The sequence below is a fragment of the Henckelia pumila genome, chromosome 4, assembly GCF_033568475.1.
Source record: "Henckelia pumila isolate YLH828 chromosome 4, ASM3356847v2, whole genome shotgun sequence".
Classification (NCBI taxonomy): Eukaryota; Viridiplantae; Streptophyta; class Magnoliopsida; order Lamiales; family Gesneriaceae; genus Henckelia; species Henckelia pumila.
In genome coordinates, this window is record NC_133123.1 from 64,336,292 (window position 1) to 64,354,077 (window position 17,786).

Consider the following 17,786-nt stretch of genomic DNA (forward strand, 5'->3'; position numbering starts at 1 on the left):
GGCAAACTGAGGGCTTTGGCCGATTTGTTATCGTTGGCTTTATCAAGAAAATGCAGAAGGGCGTTGAGATTTCATTTGGTGTGAAGTGACGCTGTTGGAAGTCAATTAGCAGGGTAGAAAAGTCATTGCACAAAAAAACATATTTTTATCCTCTCACAAAAAATTTTACCAAACGAATAATAAAATTATCACAACTTTTATTTATCCTACTTTTATCAATCAAAGTCTGTATACATTAATAATCTCATCACACCTACCAAACGCAGCCTATACGTAATAAATAATGAATGGACAAATCGAAGAATCATTATTGGGCCAACGAGGTGCAGTTAAAAAAGCTACCTACTGGTCTGCTTGTTTTCATAATTCATCTTCGATTAAGATGTAGACAAATATCGATGCAGCTGCCCACCTTGTACGATACATGATTTAAAAGCTCAATATTTTGGAATTTAGAAAAAAAATATTAATTTTTAATTTCACCATGTATTTAGAATTTATTATACTATTCTCATGCTGCCAGAGGTAAATTCAAGATTCAACATATATATTCTACAATAAAAGTTAGAACAACTCATCTTCGTATCTACGACGACTTTCAATTCACTCTGACACCCCAATTGAGAGATACTACGATGTATTCTACGTGATATGGCAAGTCTTAGAACATGACCAAAGGAAATTACTCATCTTTTTAGATGATTCACACCAAACCATGTGTACTTGAATAATCAATCGGATCCGCCGAAGGGAAACCACTTGGACTGAAACGTGGACTGGTACGACACCAGCACGAGCAACACCACCACCAGCACCGCCATGCCCCACGGGAATCCCGCCATCCCACGGGCGAATTCCCGCTTCACTTGACGCCCAGGTTGCGAGAAATTCGACAAGTCAAATCCTCCACCGGATATCAAACTTGAACGCATGAAGAATATCAAGAAAACAGGGACCAAGAAGAGCAACAGCTTGAAACTTATCACACTGTTTTGTACATGTTCTTTGTAGGTAGAATATTGAGACAACGATAACAAGAAGATGACGATGGTGAAAACTGCCACGAGTGGCAGCGGTGGGGCGGAGATGGAAGCCAAGGTCTGATCAGTCCAGCCTTGTTTCCACTCTGGACCCCTTCTCTTATTGTAAACCCAATCCATTTCTTTCATTTTCCTATTGTAGAGGAGCAGTTTAATATAGGAGTATAAAGGGGAGAGATGCTTTTACTCCAGAGGTGGCTTACTAGCTTTAGCATATATGCTTTGAGTGCAGATTCTCCTATTAAAGATGTTCAGACTTGATGCCTATCTTAATCACATATTTGAACATATCTTAAACATGTTAAATTCAACGTGCTCGACTCTACTCATGCCACATTAAAAGTAAAGCACAATAGCCTCGATGATTTTTCGGATGTTTGAGCAATTGAGAGACATATTACAAATCATGGTATGATATCAACCAGGGTTTCACTTCGCTAATATGAGAACATAATACCTATAAAGGAACCGCGACAGGGGGAAAATGTCAGTGAACTCTACGATTCCGCTGCATCACATTTTTTTTCAAAATTACGAAGGAAGATGAGGCGACGCTATAAGAGGATGTTACGTAGATACCGGGTGAAGGAATGGTAGGTAGTGATGTTATTATACTCATTGATCGATCCATCTGGTACGATTGACTCTCCGATCTATTCTTTTGTGTCCAACAAACAATCAAGCCATAACCTTCTTGGAAGTAACAGAATTGACAATGGTGGCAAACTCCGGGCCCTGCAGCATGTGTAAGTGTGGGCATCAACATATCAAGAGATAAAAAAAAAAAGCCAAAAGTGAAACAGAAAGGAGTAAATAAGGGTCACCTTTAGGGAAGCACCACCCACAAGAAATCCATCAATATCTTCTTGCTTTGCAAGCTCAGCACAGTTGCTTCCATTGACGGAACCTGAGGGAAAAAAATCATTAATGTTCAGAACATAAAAACAATGTATTTGTAGTTTTATACTAGCATTCTAAGCAACTAGCAGATAGGAAGTTTGAAATTGAATAACTTGAGTAGTAGTAGGAAAAAAACAAATTTTCTTTTTCATGAAATATAGAAACGGGTCAATTTCTAAGAACTCAGGGTTTAATGAAAATAATTACCTCCATATATAATCCGAGTTTTAGAAGCAACTTCAGCAGACACGTTCTTACTGAGCCAATCACGAACAGCTACATGAACTTCCTGTGCCTGATCTGGTGTCGCCACTTTGCCAGTTCCAATTGCCCATACAGGTTCATATGCAATCACAATTTTATCCCAGTCTGGAACGGCATCTGCATTTATAAAAGCAAAAGACTGAAAACAGATTAAACTATATGTTTTGGCATGATATTCGTGTTTCATACACACCAAGAAAGAGAGACAGATAAAGAGTCTAAACTTGCCAGCATAAGCCTTCAGCTGCTGGTAACAAACATCGAAAGTTTTTCCTGCTTCCCTCTCTTCCAACAACTCCCCGATGCATGCTATTACTCCTAAATTCTGGCTCAAGGCATACGCCGCCTTCTTCCCAATGAACTGCATACCATATACCATTTGGTTGAGTAAGGCTTTTTAAAATTGAGCAGAGTTAGAAAGAATTGGGAATCGCGAATTTTCACGCAATGAACTCCAAATCTTTTGCTTTTTAATTCCGACAAAATTAAAAGACCTTCCATTTGCTCTTACTTCATTGTCTTCTCCAATTACATGTCTTCGTTCAGAATGCCCGAGAACAACCCACGTGCACCCAAGGTCGTTTATTTGCTCCGCACTGCGCGATCATGTTAACACATCATAAATCCCAAAAATTTATAACATTTAGCTTTCAAAACACTATGAAACATCAAAATCATTGTTCATAGTCCTTAAGAAAACAGATTATAATGTGGAAAATGCTCTTTGTCATAATCAAGTCCACTCTTGTATCTTTCATAACCATTGCATATAGAAAGTGTGGCACACACCTGATCTCTCCTGTAAAAGCACCACCTTTACCAGTCCAGCAATTCTGAGCAGCTATCTCTACCCGATCAGAGAGTGTGTTCTTTACTTGATCAATGTAGACAAAAGGAGGTGCTACAACAACATCTACGAAGGGAAAAAGCGAAAAAATGTAAGACCAATCTGGAAGCCCCAATTCGACTCGTGTTCTATTCTAAATGTCAGCTAAAAAATTGAGAAACAATTTAACTTTTCAGAAGTCTATCCCGTGAAATGGAGAACCTAAAACATGAGTGATTATTGGAAAAATTGAAGACAACATAAAACCAGCTGAAATTGTCTTCATGACATGATATGAGATATTAATAAGAACTCACCAACATCAGACTCCAACGTTGCAGTGTTTATATCCGAAACCAGCTTGCGTATAGACTCTTTAGTTCCATTCTAAAGAAAAGTTCCAAGAAACAAGTAAATTATCTGAGCCAGAAAACACAAACACATTTTCATTTTCATCGGACCTCACTGTATGACAATGAAATACTCCAAGGAAGATAGTAAAAAAATATTGCAGATGACATGCATGATATGACCCTTTATTGATTACAATCTATGAAAATGCAAAACACGCAAAGCAAACCATAAGGAAAAAAACCTATCCTTATTAACTGGAAAAAACTTGCAAAAGAATTGCTCCTACCGTGACTATATCAAATTTTAGGGAAAATAACTTTTTTTCGTCCACGTGTTTGTCATTTAGGTCTTCTGTGCCATAAAATTTCAATTTTAGTAATGCATATTTCCATTTTTGGCGATTTTGGTCATTTATTAAGATTATTGATGTGATACTTCGCACCTCAGCACCACATCAACAATATGTTGGTGCCGCGTTAGTACCAAATCGGGGGAAAAAAAAACAAACACCTGAAGAAAAAAGGAAAAGAAAGAAAGATAGACCACAGAAATTGAAATTTGATAAAAGTATGAATGACCAAAATCAAAATCACAAAGAGACAAAAAAATTCATAAATTTTATGAAGAACAAAAGGGAATTTTCCTACTAATTCTGCAATTATAAGAAGCCCAGTTAAAGCCAGAAACTCGAGTAATGGAACAAAACGATACTTACACATTTCCAATTTCCACCAACAAAGAACTGCAAGCCAAAAAAACACCAAAGATCAGGCATGGAAGATAGAATGAGCATATTACTGCGAATTTTACTAATTTCAGAACGACGAATACCTGCATTTCAGATCTGCAATGTACATAATGCGTAATCTACAGAATAGAAGAAGGTATAAAAGCCAGAGATATAATTGACCTTGCCGGAGCCGGCCATCATAAAAACGCCACGGCAGGCATTGTCTGAGGAGGCGAGGCGGAGCTGAGAATCGACGTTCTGAAACAATGAGTCGCTAGAGTTGTCGAGCCTGAGAACGGATTTCCTGAGGCCGGAGAAGTGGGTGGAGAGCTGTGTCGCGGCGGCGGCGCCGAGTGACGAGGAGACAACCGCCATCAGTAGATTTCGCTGATTGGGTCGTTGAAGTCAGCTTAGTGTATCGATGCGTCAGTGTTATATCTCTATCCTTCCTTCCTCAACGTGTGGCGTTGAATTCCATGGCACTCTTCTGCGCAGCTGCCACGCGCCTCGCAGGAGCGTGAACGATAATCGACCAGATACGAAAAATAATATTAAAATACACTTTTATTTTTGTGTTTAATTGATTTTAAATCATTAATATAACTAATGAATTTTTTTATTTTTTATTTTTTTGAAAAGGATATAACTAATGAATTCAAATAATAACTTAACTACATTTATATAATTATATTAATTAAGCATAATGTTAGATGAAACGATAATATTAATGGGCAAGTTTTCGGTCATATTGTAACATAGGAGTTTCAGTATATCATAATTATTATAATTAAATAATAATGACTAAAATCATCAAAAATATATTCAATCATCTATATAAATTAAATTAGTTACAAAATAGTAACATATCCGTAATCATATTATGGATTAAAATTGTTAAAGAATTTATAATAATTATAAAAAAAAAACCCTAGCGTCACTCCATCGTTGAAGCAAGCGCAAATGCTCAATTGGAAGAGAAATTAGAATTCATTTTATGATTAAAAAAAAATCATTGACAATAATGATATAATAAACTTTATAACAGAGCTATAGCTTTGGGAAAAAAAAAACATCAAATATACAAGAAATACAACATTCTTAGCTATCACAAAACAAAAAGTTGGTATAAAAAGGTAAAAATAAAGTTACAGACAATTCCCCAGAATCATCAGCTAAGGAATCCATTTAAGTCCCCATCAACCGCTATCATCCCAACCCTTTTCATTGAAGCCTGTATGCCATATCCATGGAAGAGAGGACACAATAAGAAAACGAGAACGATAACAGTCTGTTGATGTTGCTCGAGGTGAAAGGAAACACTACATCCGATTATAGCTCCTTTACCTTCCTCATGAATCTACTTTTTTGCCACCGGCAATACTGTTACATGAGGGCGGCTGCACACTGTGAGTGGAAGAACATCCGCTGGAAGAACTTACATCCGTGAGGCTGGTTTCTTTCCTGGAAATTTTCTTGGCTTTTCTTTGCTTCGATGAGGAATCCTGATGTTATCGTTTCACGGTTAGTTTGAGTGAATTCAAAAACATTCTCATGCTCAGAAACAATCACACATGACTTGTACTTACTTGCTCTGACGCAGATCCAGGTGTTTTAAGTTCTAGATCTGTGGCAATGTCATTTGAATCGTCACTTTTATCTATTCTACTCTCTCCATCCGGCGACTTGTTCCTAGGATCTTGTTTGCTTGAATTATGCGAAACGCTACCTTGCTGCATGACTTGTGAGACTAAGTGCGTGGACTGCTGTTCCAACATGGAATTGTGGGCCATATAAGGTACGTATGTGGAGCATGGGTTAGGAACCGTGGGATTTTGATTCCCGTAAAACGGGTATGGCTGCAATGATGGATGTAAAGGGATTGGTCCAGTTGGTATTGGGACTGGCATAGGAAAAGGATACGAAGGTGGATGCATGACGACAGAATGATCCATTCCAGCCCATGGATACATTGCCCTCAATCTCTGTTGATACTGGGCATTGAGGCTATCAATATCAGATTTAAGAGATGTCTTCTCTTCTCTGAGATCATTCTTCTCCTGAGTTAACTGTTTGGAAAGGAAAAGTAAGGTACAAATCATGTTTCAATTGTCTTATTGCAGAAAGAAAAATCTCAACAAAGATCACCTCACGGGATTCTTCAGTAAGCGCGGCGTACTCAGTTTTCAGTCTGTCAACTTGAGAAGCCAAGTCCTTCAGTATTTGAATGGTATCCGTGAGTATAGAAGCTTTGTCGTTTTTAGGCCTATCTGGATCTGCAAATAATGGTCACCCATAACAAAATATTTTCACATTTTTCCATGAAATTTAATGTAGGTTCGAAAATTGCTCCATGCAATGGGCTGGTATAAAATAAATGCACATGCTTTAACCAAGAAAAGATGAGGGGCCAAACAAGTCTCCTAAATTTTTTTAAAATTCTGAACAATAAAATTCTAGTTGGGAAACCATGTCAACATTTATTCGCTCTTTCCTATTAGCCATGCAAAATTATCTTCTCTGCAGCTCCATGTGCTTGATGGAAAAGAAATCAGTGTGCTCTAAGAGGCAAGTCTTGCAAGATCTTCAATTGTGTATTCAAGTCTAGTAAACAAAATTGTGCACTGGTTTGTTTGCATTTAGCATGATGTGCTCGAGAAAATCAATTTTTTTATAATTTATTGGAACACAGACACACATGGGTTTACCAAGAGTGTTCCCCAACTCTGCGAATTGCTCATTCAAACGATCTCGCCTTAATTTCTCACGATCAGCCTTTTGGACTTTTCTCGCATTAGTAGAGTCCTTTGTTTCTGCTTCCATCCTTCAATCAATGTCAAATGCATGATAAGCTGATGAAGAAACTAGTTTATAATGATGTGATTAGAATATATATATATATATATATATATCTCCAAAAGCAGCTCTGAAGTTGAACTAATAACGGCATGAACATACTACATGAATATCTTTTTCATATGACCTATACATAACATTATTAATGACTATAAAAGCTTATGGAAACCTAGTAACAATCATTAAGATCGTAAGAAATTCACTTCCTCAAATTATAAATAAAGACAACTTCTAAAGAAGGCTAGCTAAAAACTACCATGAAACTATTGAAGTCCTTTTCAGCGGTGTGTGGTTGCAACCAGCACGAAGATAACAGTTTCATGCAAAAATCAGAGTACGAGCACTAACAACATGATAATGTTTGGACTAAGGGCAAACTTGTTTGATAAAAATCGAAGAAAGATCATTTAAATTTACACAACAGATTTACTATTTCCAATTCCATTCCCTTAATTTCCAACTCATAGCAATATGTGACAAATTTTCATGGTCTACAGAACATACACAACTTAAAAAGCTTTTTTGCTGAAGAGAACGAGTTCGATAACCATATTTTATCATGATTGAAGTCTGAATACCGACTCATGAACTCGATTAAGTAGAGACCATTGATGCAATCTCGATGGCGATACTTGTAAATCAGTGTTGTTTGGAAGGTGAAGCTAACACTTCCAGAAATTTGATCAGACACTTAAAAATTCGTTGGCTATTGCTAATATGATCGTGTGCTCAATACTAACCTCAATAAGATGCACCACATTTTGTCACAAAAGACGCACTCTTCATCTTCATATACAATAAATGTTGTTCTTATGCTATTTAGACAAAATTCACCTCATGAAAATAACCATCTCTTTTCTTCCAATGTGTATACTTCCATTCAAAAAGACCAGCTCTCGTGACAAAATAATGAGGAAAAGATTGACCTGTCACCACCATTAATCAACTATCCTTCAGTCTGTGCAAAGAAATTTAAGTCTGCCATAATTGCACCTACATAATAACGGTATCAATTGTGGGGAATGGCAAGGAGCAGATCATCGTCCACTAGGCGGAGATGCCTTCATCCCACCTACTATATGAAGGGACCAAGGTGTTCAGATTTTCCCTTCACATTTTCTGTTAATTGATTGTATCGGAATCGGTGGTAGAAGTATATAATGGAAAAAAGTTGGGATTTTTTTTTTGTGATAGATGCACCAATAGAACTAGGAATTTTATCTGCAGAAGTGATGCAACTCGCAAGCTCGGACCTCCTCAATCCATGGATACATCCTAGCAGTTTCGAAGCAGAAACTCAACCAAAGGTCGAGGGGCCATTAATAGGTGGTCAGGTGAACCATTCTTCAGTCTCCTAAACTATGAAAAGGATCAATCCAATTCACCCATAAAGGGACTGATTCAATAAAGAAATGAAAAACCAATTAGCCACGTCCAAAATGTGCTGTTTCGGAGATTTGAGAAGACTGAATAGGTACAATAGCACGTTGGAATAGAACATCAAACTAAACCGCTCTATCACTACCCCTGTATTTGCCTGCTACACCTCATCTGTGTACTTACTGTTACGACACCAAAGCTCTCTAGGTCAGCACTAAGCACATGATCGTACCAAAAATGAATCAACAAACGTAATGCAAAAGAAAAATCAAAAGGTTCAGACCTGCAATCTGCGTGGGGACGAGTGGAAGACGAAGGCTGGAAATCGGTCGGGTCCCGAAGTGGTTGAAAAAGTGAATCGGAGTTCAATTGATCCATAAACAAGGAAATTTGAGGCCAGATTGTTGGATGGAATCAGGAGTGGGGAAATTCATAGAAATCGGATAATGCAAACCTCGTGGGATTCCCAATTTCTGAGACCAATGCTTTGCCTATACGACTACGCATTGAATTAGGGCAGTTTTTAGAGTTATCCCCTTCATGATTTCTACATCTTTCATCCAAGCCCCTTCTTATTTGGATTAGTCTCTACGAGATATTATGTCGAGACCGTGATTACGAAAGATTATATTCATAGACTACCAATATGTTTAAGTTACTAAGTACATCTAGAATAGTGGATATTATCATAAAAAAAGAATAAGAGATATTGGGTTGTCATGTCATCAAATCAACTAAATATCCATCATTATAGGGTGCGTTTAGTTGTCGTGACAGGATAACTGATGGATTGATAATTTTATGAATAATGTAGGGATTAATAAAAATTGTGGATACACTTCACCTTGTTCGATATGACTGATTAGGATTTTATTTTGCTTGGATAATTAAATGGATTAATACATTCCTATTTTCAATTCCGATAATGCCCCTCGATCCGATCTCCAAGCTCAATACACGTAGGTATCTTCGAATACCACAAATCTCATCCTTCTTTATTCTCACGTCAAAACAAAACAAAACCCACTTGAAGTTTCGATGAATTCTCAAATCCTACACCCATTTCTTTCATCGTAGATCTGGTCATAACAACGTTAATCTTCATCTCACTCCTTGCCTCCTTCTCGTGTTTCGAAAGGTAATTTTATCCCTATTGGTTCATACGATTTGGCTAATTAACATGAATTTCTCTCTAATCTGCTCGTCAAAATTTAGATACGAAGATCCATTTGACGTTAGGTGGTTTTCGTAGATTTTTATTTTGATGTAATCAATTTTATACGTCTCCCGTTCAATGATCTTCCAATTACGAAAAGAAAAAATTAGGTTAGTAGTTGGATTAATTGTGACATTGGTTTTTTGCAATGATTTGTATATCTCATTTGGGTTTTTGAATGAGTTTGACATTTGGTATAGTTATACTACCTCATTAAGTACGAAAATACTCTTCAAATTGATTGTTTGATTTGAGCTCAAATCCCATTTTATGGTTGATAGTAATGGTGGTGTTGTTAGTCTTTCATGCGACCACATTTAGGCTATGTTTGGTAGCATGGATAAGGCTAGGATTAGTCAATAATCCCGTGTTTGTCTCGTTTTTTTTACGCTTCGAGACTTAACCACAGGCCCGTGATTAAAGCCTCTTTTCGGGACAAAAATATTGATTACAATCCGTGTGGAGGTGGTGGTATTCTAATCCGTGTTGGTACAGTATCTTGTATTAATGTCTTGTTGACCTTTTTGTCCTTCCTCCTTACATGCCTATTCTCCTCCCCTTTTCCTTCGCAACCCGGATCTAGACTCCATTTTAGGTGATCGGTCCTATTCCTTTCTAAGCTCCAACGCATGGGTACTCCGACGGCCATGGACATTTCTCGAATCACGGGCATCGACGAAACCCAAACCCCAAGTTTCCCTTTCTGAATTTGAAAATTTAGCTCTAAAACTCTCCATTCCAGCCACTGAAAATTGAACATGGGTTTGTGTCTACCTTACGGCCACGTGGATTCCAGCTTGCGAGCTCTTTCTGGGCAAACTGAGGGCTTTGGCCGATTTGTTATCGTTGGCTTTATCAAGAAAATGCAGAAGGGCGTTGAGATTTCATTTGGTGTGAAGTGACGCTGTTGGAAGTCAATTAGCAGGGTAGAAAAGTCATTGCACAAAAAAACATATTTTTATCCTCTCACAAAAAATTTTACCAAACGAATAATAAAATTATCACAACTTTTATTTATCCTACTTTTATCAATCAAACTCTGTATACATTAATAATCTCATCACACCTACCAAACGCAGCCTTAGTAATTAAATGTGGTACACGATAATTAACTGCATTTGTTGAAAAAGATATGATAATGTATTATCTGACCAATAATGAACATGGAAAGAAATATCGTACATATTTCCTTCACATTCCTAACTATTGTCCAATGCTTATTTAATTGGTTATATGCTCTGTCATATTATGTAAATGTTTATTTCATTCTCATATGTCTTACATCTTATTCCTTTCAGGTGGGAAGATTAACGACTGAAGTAGTGAACTAAAATGGTGATGCGCTGTGCACAAGTCTTTTGATACTCGACATGAAGCATTGGAGGCTTATGCAAAATACATGGAAAAGATGCATTGTACCACAGCCCCAACTATGCCCAGAAACGAGAGCTCGAGCTCAACAAATAATTCAGGGAGGACATATACTACAAGGACAGCTCAACAGACTGAATCTCATGAATTCACATCACTTATAGATGCACATTTGAAGTTGGCGAATGAGCAACGACAACATGCATTACGGGTTGCCGAGCTGTATGAGGATATCGAGAGAAAGTTGCGCTCATTTTGTGTGAGAGATGATGCTAAGTAGATTTGTGTTCCCATTTGATTTTAGGTTACAAAGCAGTTAAGGACTGATGTTTTGTAAACTACTTATCCGCTAAAACAATGATATCACTTATGTGCAAGTTTATTAGTTAAGGAATGTTGTTGTACGAAGAATTAGTTAAAGTACATTTCTAAGTTGATCATGTATGTTGCACCTTGATGTTTTATTTAAGTTCAATTTCCTGTAAGCAGCAATCTATGTTTAATGGTATTCTTCGTTTCCAAATTCCGCTGTTAATATCCATATTTAGTAGACTTATTTTCCTCTTCTCTGCTCGCACCGTGTCAACCTTTGGATATACACAAATTGTGTCCAAACATATATAATGATTTTGCGTACTGATATTTGTTATATATTGTGGATATGAATTATCGAAACACTACCTTGGAAGATTTTGTTGCCATAAAATCTGCTGCACTGCCGGATGAAGTGATGCACAACCACTGATGCCAGCAATTAAATGTGAAAATGGTGGTTGAGGCCACATTTATTCCTCTCCCCATTACTGGTATATAAATGCATCTCTTATACCCAACCAAGTAGGACAACGACACTTCATTGAAAGCTTCTTTATTCTTGCGAAAAATGTCTGATGCAACAAGTTCTGATTCCTCTAATTCAGCTCCAGAACAACAAACTGGTGAGATCACTCCTGAGGTTATTGTGTTGTCCACTGATTCGGAGGATGAAGAGGTCGACTTTGTCCTCATATCTTCTGATACTGAGAGTGCTGGTATTGCACAAACTAACAATGAACATGGCGACAAGATAAACACTTCTGAAGATGTGGCTGTTCCGCGCAAGATAGACGCTCTTGGATCAAAAGCAATCGACTTCAACGATGCAACCACCGAAACCACGCTTCTGATCATGGACAACGACGATTGTGACACTGATCCATGCAGCTCTCAGTCATCGAACTCACCTTCTTTGGTGAGTTTTTGAACTACGGTGTGACAAACTAGGTAGCTAATGTCCGATGGATGGCCTTCCTATTTTGTGCAACTTGTTTTGATTGGTTTTGCAACACATTTATAATGTATCTGTTGTACTGGGATCTATATCTCATGTATGGGGCATAAATAATAGTCCTAATAAATGTAGGATAGATCTCCCGATATTGAAGCGCCATCATCGAACAATGATCTATTATTGTAAGTATGTTGCTGTGTAATGTATTATATGTGTTTGTCCATGATTCCCTTTCCACTAAACACAGCTGACATTATTCCCTTTCCACTTAACTCGAGAAAAACATTAAATTGGTCCAGTAGTTCACTCTCATACAGCTTCAGAATTTTAAACATGGCTTAAAAGAACATCGATTCCATTAAGAAAATATGATTGAATACAAAATATAAGTAATAAACATTCAAAGGCGAAACTTACCCATGCCATTGACCATGCTTTCCCACCAAACACAATTGACATGATTCCACGTGCACTAAACTCGATAAACAAGAAGCAAAGGACACTGACTCGATGAAAAAAAAATGGATTGAATACAAAATATAAGCAATAAACATTCAAAAGGCAAAACTTAATACATCACAAGTTGTTCTCAAAACAATTCAGTACATATGCTTCATATACTCCAACAAGTAACAACACCTTGTGGGCCAAAATACATAAACATGACATGGTCTTCTTCAGTAAACTTCATTATACGTAGCCAATGACATGGCCGATTGACATATATATATACTAACCATATATTACAGAGGTTTGTCCAGAATACACATAAAAACTATAACTAGTCGGCAAATTCAATATATGCACCGACACTTGTAGTTATATATGACAAAATATTCCTAACAAACCCAAGGGGCTTCAAAATCAGACATGTCATACGAAGAAGTTCATCAATCAGTTTTAAGGAGCCTTTGAATCAAACTCACCCTACCCTCATGGGGAAGACGCAAGAACATTCCTAATTTACTTGGATTGTCCACCATCAACTCTGCCACAAACACTTTTTCATCCACATTGATATGCGGTATGTCTCTTAATGTTGCAAATGCATTATCGAACAGTACAGCCAGCTTCTCATCAGTCCCTAGTTGCTTTACAAGATCCGACATAGTTGCCTGAGTAATGTCGGCTAAATTGTTGATAGCATTGACAATACCATCTTCATTTTCATCAGGTTTTTTGCGTTTCTTGGAGCCGACCTTCGATTTGGCAGGTGCATTGGACAATGGGATTTGGGACACTGAAATTGATTCACCAGCACCCTCTGTATTGCTAAAATACTCAGGCAGGATTGATTGAACAGCATGACTTACATCAGTCTCCAAGTTCAAAACATCTTGTACAGCAGCCACGAATGGCTCCACATAGTTTCCTGCTGCACGGTCAAACAGCTCGCACCAATCATTAAAATACGGCCATGAATTATTTCTCATGATACGTGCAGTGTTATCTGTCTGTAACATCATAAAAATAAATATAACGTAACGTTGTTGGAAACATATGGACAGTGAATATGCATTTACCTTGACATAATCTTCCCAAGCCTCGTTCGAAGCTTCTATCGTTTTGTCAGTATCATTCCAACCAATATCACTCCTGCTTAACATTGAAACCAAACATCCATATGTTTTCTTCCAGACGTGAATTTTGGAAACAATATGTGGGTTGGCTCGTATGTTTGAACCTGGAAACACTTTGGCTAGCTCATTCTCCAATAACGGCAAATACCCACAACGAATTCTCGCTCTTAAACCCTTTTTGGACTGCTGTTTTCAAAGCTTCAAGTAGGGCTTCTTCCTCTCTCACAGTCTAAGTGCGTCTTGTTTTCTCGGATTTACTGCCTCACACATTTGTGTTGAAACAACTTGGACCTGAATCCATATTTTGGTGAAAAAGGTGTGATTACCTGCATAAACTAGAAGTCAATAATATGCAGTAGACTTATGTTACATGTGTGATGCAGCGTTTCTTTTATTGAAGGAAATAATCAAAGTTCATAGATGTTACAAATACAAATATTATTTATAAGTCACCCAACAATGACAGTCATACTAGTGAGAAAAAGAGAAAACAGTAACAACACATTGTTAATCCAAGCGAAACTAGAAAAACTAAACACATAGGTATCTCACATGTTTATGAATCCATTTGGTACATCGAAGTAGCTAAATTATCTCTCCACATGTCCCAAGCTTGAGAGGATTCCAAAGTATCGATGTAATCATCATGTGTTCCATGTGTATGACTGACAATTGCTTCTTCCAGTTCTTCTTCAACTTCATTAGGCATTTGAGTTCGGATGAAGTTGTGCAATAAAATACAAGCCATTATCATTCTATTTTGAATTTTCAGTGGATAATAAGTTGGTGATCTTAGAACAGCCCATCTCTTTTTAAGCAGACCAAATGCCCGCTCAATTACATTACGTGCACGACAGTGTTTGTAGTTGAAAAACTCCTTGTAATTCTGAGGCCCGACAGCTGAATTTCCCCATGCATCTATGTGATAGCGTACTCTCCTATATGGGGTTAAGAATCCTTCCACGTTAGCATAACCGTTGTCACATAGATAATAGCACCCTGTTCAGATCATTATATAAAATTTAGGAAATACAATGCATGATCATTAAAAACTGTAGAAACTAATAGTAATACACTTTTTAAAAAAATGGACACAATTGTTATACAACCATGATATGTATCGACATTATGTCAGCAAATAAATCAAAGTTAATATGATTAGGCGAGTAGATTAGATTGAAATAACCTCTCGGTACTTTAAAACCATCGTTTCTTGTTATAGCATCACGTTGGACCCTCGAATCTGCTGCTGATCCCTCCCAACCACAAAGTGCGTAACTGAAGTTCATATTATGATCACAAACTGCCAATACATTTATGGCAATGGTACCCTTTCTTGTTCTGAATTTGGGCTGCTCAAATTTTTGGTACATGCACACTAACATACGTACCATCCAACGCTCCGAGACAACCCTGAAATATATTTTAATATGTTGTTATAACATTTTTGTTTTGATTACATGATTCCCAGAAAAAGGATACAACATTATTTCATTCATTAACAATTGAAGAAAGAGAATACAAATGAAAAGTACCTTGAACCATTTCCAAGTTTCGTTAGAACAGTCTGCAGCAATAGGAAGAGGCTTGACAAGAAGTATATGATGAAGTCTCAATATTGAACCCAAAAATTCGTGAAATTGTTTGCTTACTGTATGACCACTACGCATGTAATCATGTCCAGTAACCCGGTTTTTCTTATGATGTGCTAATATGGATAGAAACATTGCAACCTTCTCCTCAACTTTCACGTATCTAGATTTGACCAGCCCTCCGATATTAGTAAGCAAGTAACACAATCGTGCGAATGCATTCCGATTCATTCTCAAATTCAAAACACACTGTGCATCACCAATTTCAGTGATCCTGCGTAAATGGTTAATTTGTGATTGTATTCTTTGTGTCATATTGTACGACACTTCTCTTCTATGTGTGACACGTCTTCGTTTGGCAGCTAAATTCTTGTAGTGTCGTGCTAAAACACATACCATTAACAGATTCCCCAACAACATACGGTGCAACATTATGATGAGGATAATGTTTCTACGTCGCGTGTCCATTGCGTACAGGAACTTAAAAAATGGAATAAATGATTAGTCTGTTCATATTAAAAACAGATAATGAAAAATTTTTATTCCTTCATTCAAGTAAAGTTTCCATGATTTTTCCATCAAAATATGTAATCTTTTGTTATATGTCAAACCACTACTGGAATATGCGCTTACTATAGGAGGATATCATCAAGAATTGTAAAATCACATATCTAATCATACAACTTAATCGAACAATAAAATAGACACAACATCACCGTTGGATAATATGTTACACGTACGTTGACACGCACATATGAATCATTTTCATACCATCTATCACGATCTACTGTTCACGTTAGTGTGATTTCGAAAAGTCTGTAATCTTCATACACGAATTTCTAAAAAATATTTGTGAAGATTTTGCATACCTGTTTACGATTTATTCTTCTCGCATCGTGCGGGTTAAACGGAATCCTCTGAAGCAACGTCGAGTATCTCAGGCAAAATCCATTCTTCTCTCGTCTCTACTTCCTGCTTTACTTCCTGCTTTAGATCTGAGATCTACGCCACAGTAATGAGGTTGAAGTCAAAATATCCAGGGACAACTTGGTAATTCTATCCCCTAATCCATAGCACTGTACATAAGTGGACTCGTAAACCCTGGGCCATATCGGGATCTATTTTCCATTCTGAACAGTGCTTAATACCGGGGCTCCAAGATTTGTAGAGAAGTCCAAAATTCCAGACAAACGCTAGTTTGCCACTCAATCCACCACTAATCAAGTAAACTAAACGTAGCCGTAGAGTATTGGAAGGTGTTACACATTTGTATCCGGTTACAAAGTAACCATATACAAATATATATATATATATATATATACATTAAAAAACAAATGATTTGCAGCGTGAACCTCACGTTACAACATCTGGCACGTATGCATTGTATGTGTGCATGAGTGCACCGACATAAGAGCCACCCACTGAATCTTTATTTTTTTTTAAAAAAATGACTATTATATAATATTAATATATAACCAACATAATTTTGAATTTTCAAATTAGTGTTCTAATAATTTTATTTCGAACGTTAAGCGTTAGCCAACATTCATAATTTTTTTGAACGTTATTCAACGTTAAAAAAATCTTTATAAATACATCATTTTTTATAACAAAATTTCACACAAGTCAACATCTATTCTCACACCTCTCTTACACGCAACTCTTTATTTATTCCAAAATCTCTCAAGATCCTAGTCAAACTAACACAGAAAACCTTTTCGAAGACACAACATCAGATATTGGTGAAGAATTATCCATGACGATGATGCACAATCAACGTAGAGTGGGTGAATTCGTGTAAAGGGCTTATGGGAGTGCACAAAAAAGAAGATCAATTAACAGAGAACTTGTAACTAGACATATTCATCTTGTTAATGATTGTTCATCTGTTGAGCCGGTATATACCGATGACATGTTCCGACGGGGATTTTTAATGAGAGACAAGTTTTTTTTTGCGTATAATCATTGATTTGGAAAAATCATCCCGATGGATATTTTAAAAGAGGGAATATGCAGCGAGAAGAAAAGTCTTATCATCGCTTCAGAAATGCATGGTGGCTATCCGTCAACTAGCTTATGTTTGTCCAACTTTTTCCAATGTGTTATGCAAACATATGGACATGTGTACTTATGAAAACCCAATGACAGCACTAATTTGCTTCAAATGCATGAGCAAAGATATGGTTTCCCTAAGATGTTAGGAAGCCTTGATTGTATGCATTGGGTTTGGAAAAATTCTCTGGTCGCGTGGAGAACCCAGTACACATGAGCGATCATGGATACCCAACAATTGTGCTTGAGGAGGTCGCGTCGGCTGATTTGTGGATATGATATGCCTTTTTTCTTGGTTTTGGATCATGTTCAAAACTGAAATTGTTCGTCTTGTGTCTTGACAGATGTTGCAACACGT

General features: G+C 37.1%; 3 protein-coding genes across 10 annotated transcripts; all 3 read right to left on the reverse strand.

Moving 5' to 3' along the window:
- Positions 1-526: 526 nt before the first annotated feature.
- On the reverse strand, positions 527-1,234 carry LOC140860112 (uncharacterized). Its single transcript, XM_073262924.1, has one exon. The coding sequence runs from the start codon at positions 1,167-1,169 to the stop codon at positions 732-734; it is 438 nt and encodes a 145-aa protein (XP_073119025.1). The 5' UTR covers positions 1,170-1,234; the 3' UTR covers positions 527-731.
- A 142-nt stretch (positions 1,235-1,376) lies between these two features.
- Positions 1,377-4,560, reverse strand: LOC140860111 (triosephosphate isomerase, chloroplastic-like). The gene is made up of 9 exons (XM_073262923.1): positions 4,295-4,560; positions 4,100-4,126; positions 3,348-3,417; positions 2,994-3,117; positions 2,716-2,800; positions 2,433-2,565; positions 2,148-2,321; positions 1,865-1,947; positions 1,377-1,775 (listed from the first exon to the last, which is right to left on the reverse strand). The coding sequence occupies exons 1-9, from the start codon at positions 4,487-4,489 to the stop codon at positions 1,719-1,721; spliced, it is 948 nt and encodes a 315-aa protein (XP_073119024.1). The 5' UTR covers positions 4,490-4,560; the 3' UTR covers positions 1,377-1,718.
- A 548-nt stretch (positions 4,561-5,108) lies between these two features.
- On the reverse strand, positions 5,109-8,885 carry LOC140863872 (transcription factor bHLH121). 8 transcript variants are annotated; one of them, XM_073267632.1, is made up of 7 exons: positions 7,708-7,742; positions 7,516-7,635; positions 6,820-6,935; positions 6,260-6,387; positions 5,701-6,180; positions 5,459-5,616; positions 5,109-5,345 (listed from the first exon to the last, which is right to left on the reverse strand). In XM_073267632.1, exons 1-6 carry the CDS (start codon positions 7,725-7,727, stop codon positions 5,464-5,466), a joined length of 1,017 nt encoding a protein of 338 aa, XP_073123733.1. In that variant the 5' UTR covers positions 7,728-7,742; the 3' UTR covers positions 5,109-5,345; positions 5,459-5,463. The 8 variants fall into 8 exon arrangements, with proteins under 8 accessions (XP_073123733.1, XP_073123734.1, XP_073123738.1 ...); XM_073267633.1 differs by having other exon boundaries at positions 5,109-5,616; positions 6,260-6,381; XM_073267637.1 differs by lacking the exons at positions 7,516-7,635; positions 7,708-7,742 and adding exons at positions 7,802-7,893; positions 8,631-8,885 and having other exon boundaries at positions 5,111-5,616.
- Between the last annotated feature and the right edge of the window lie 8,901 nt (positions 8,886-17,786).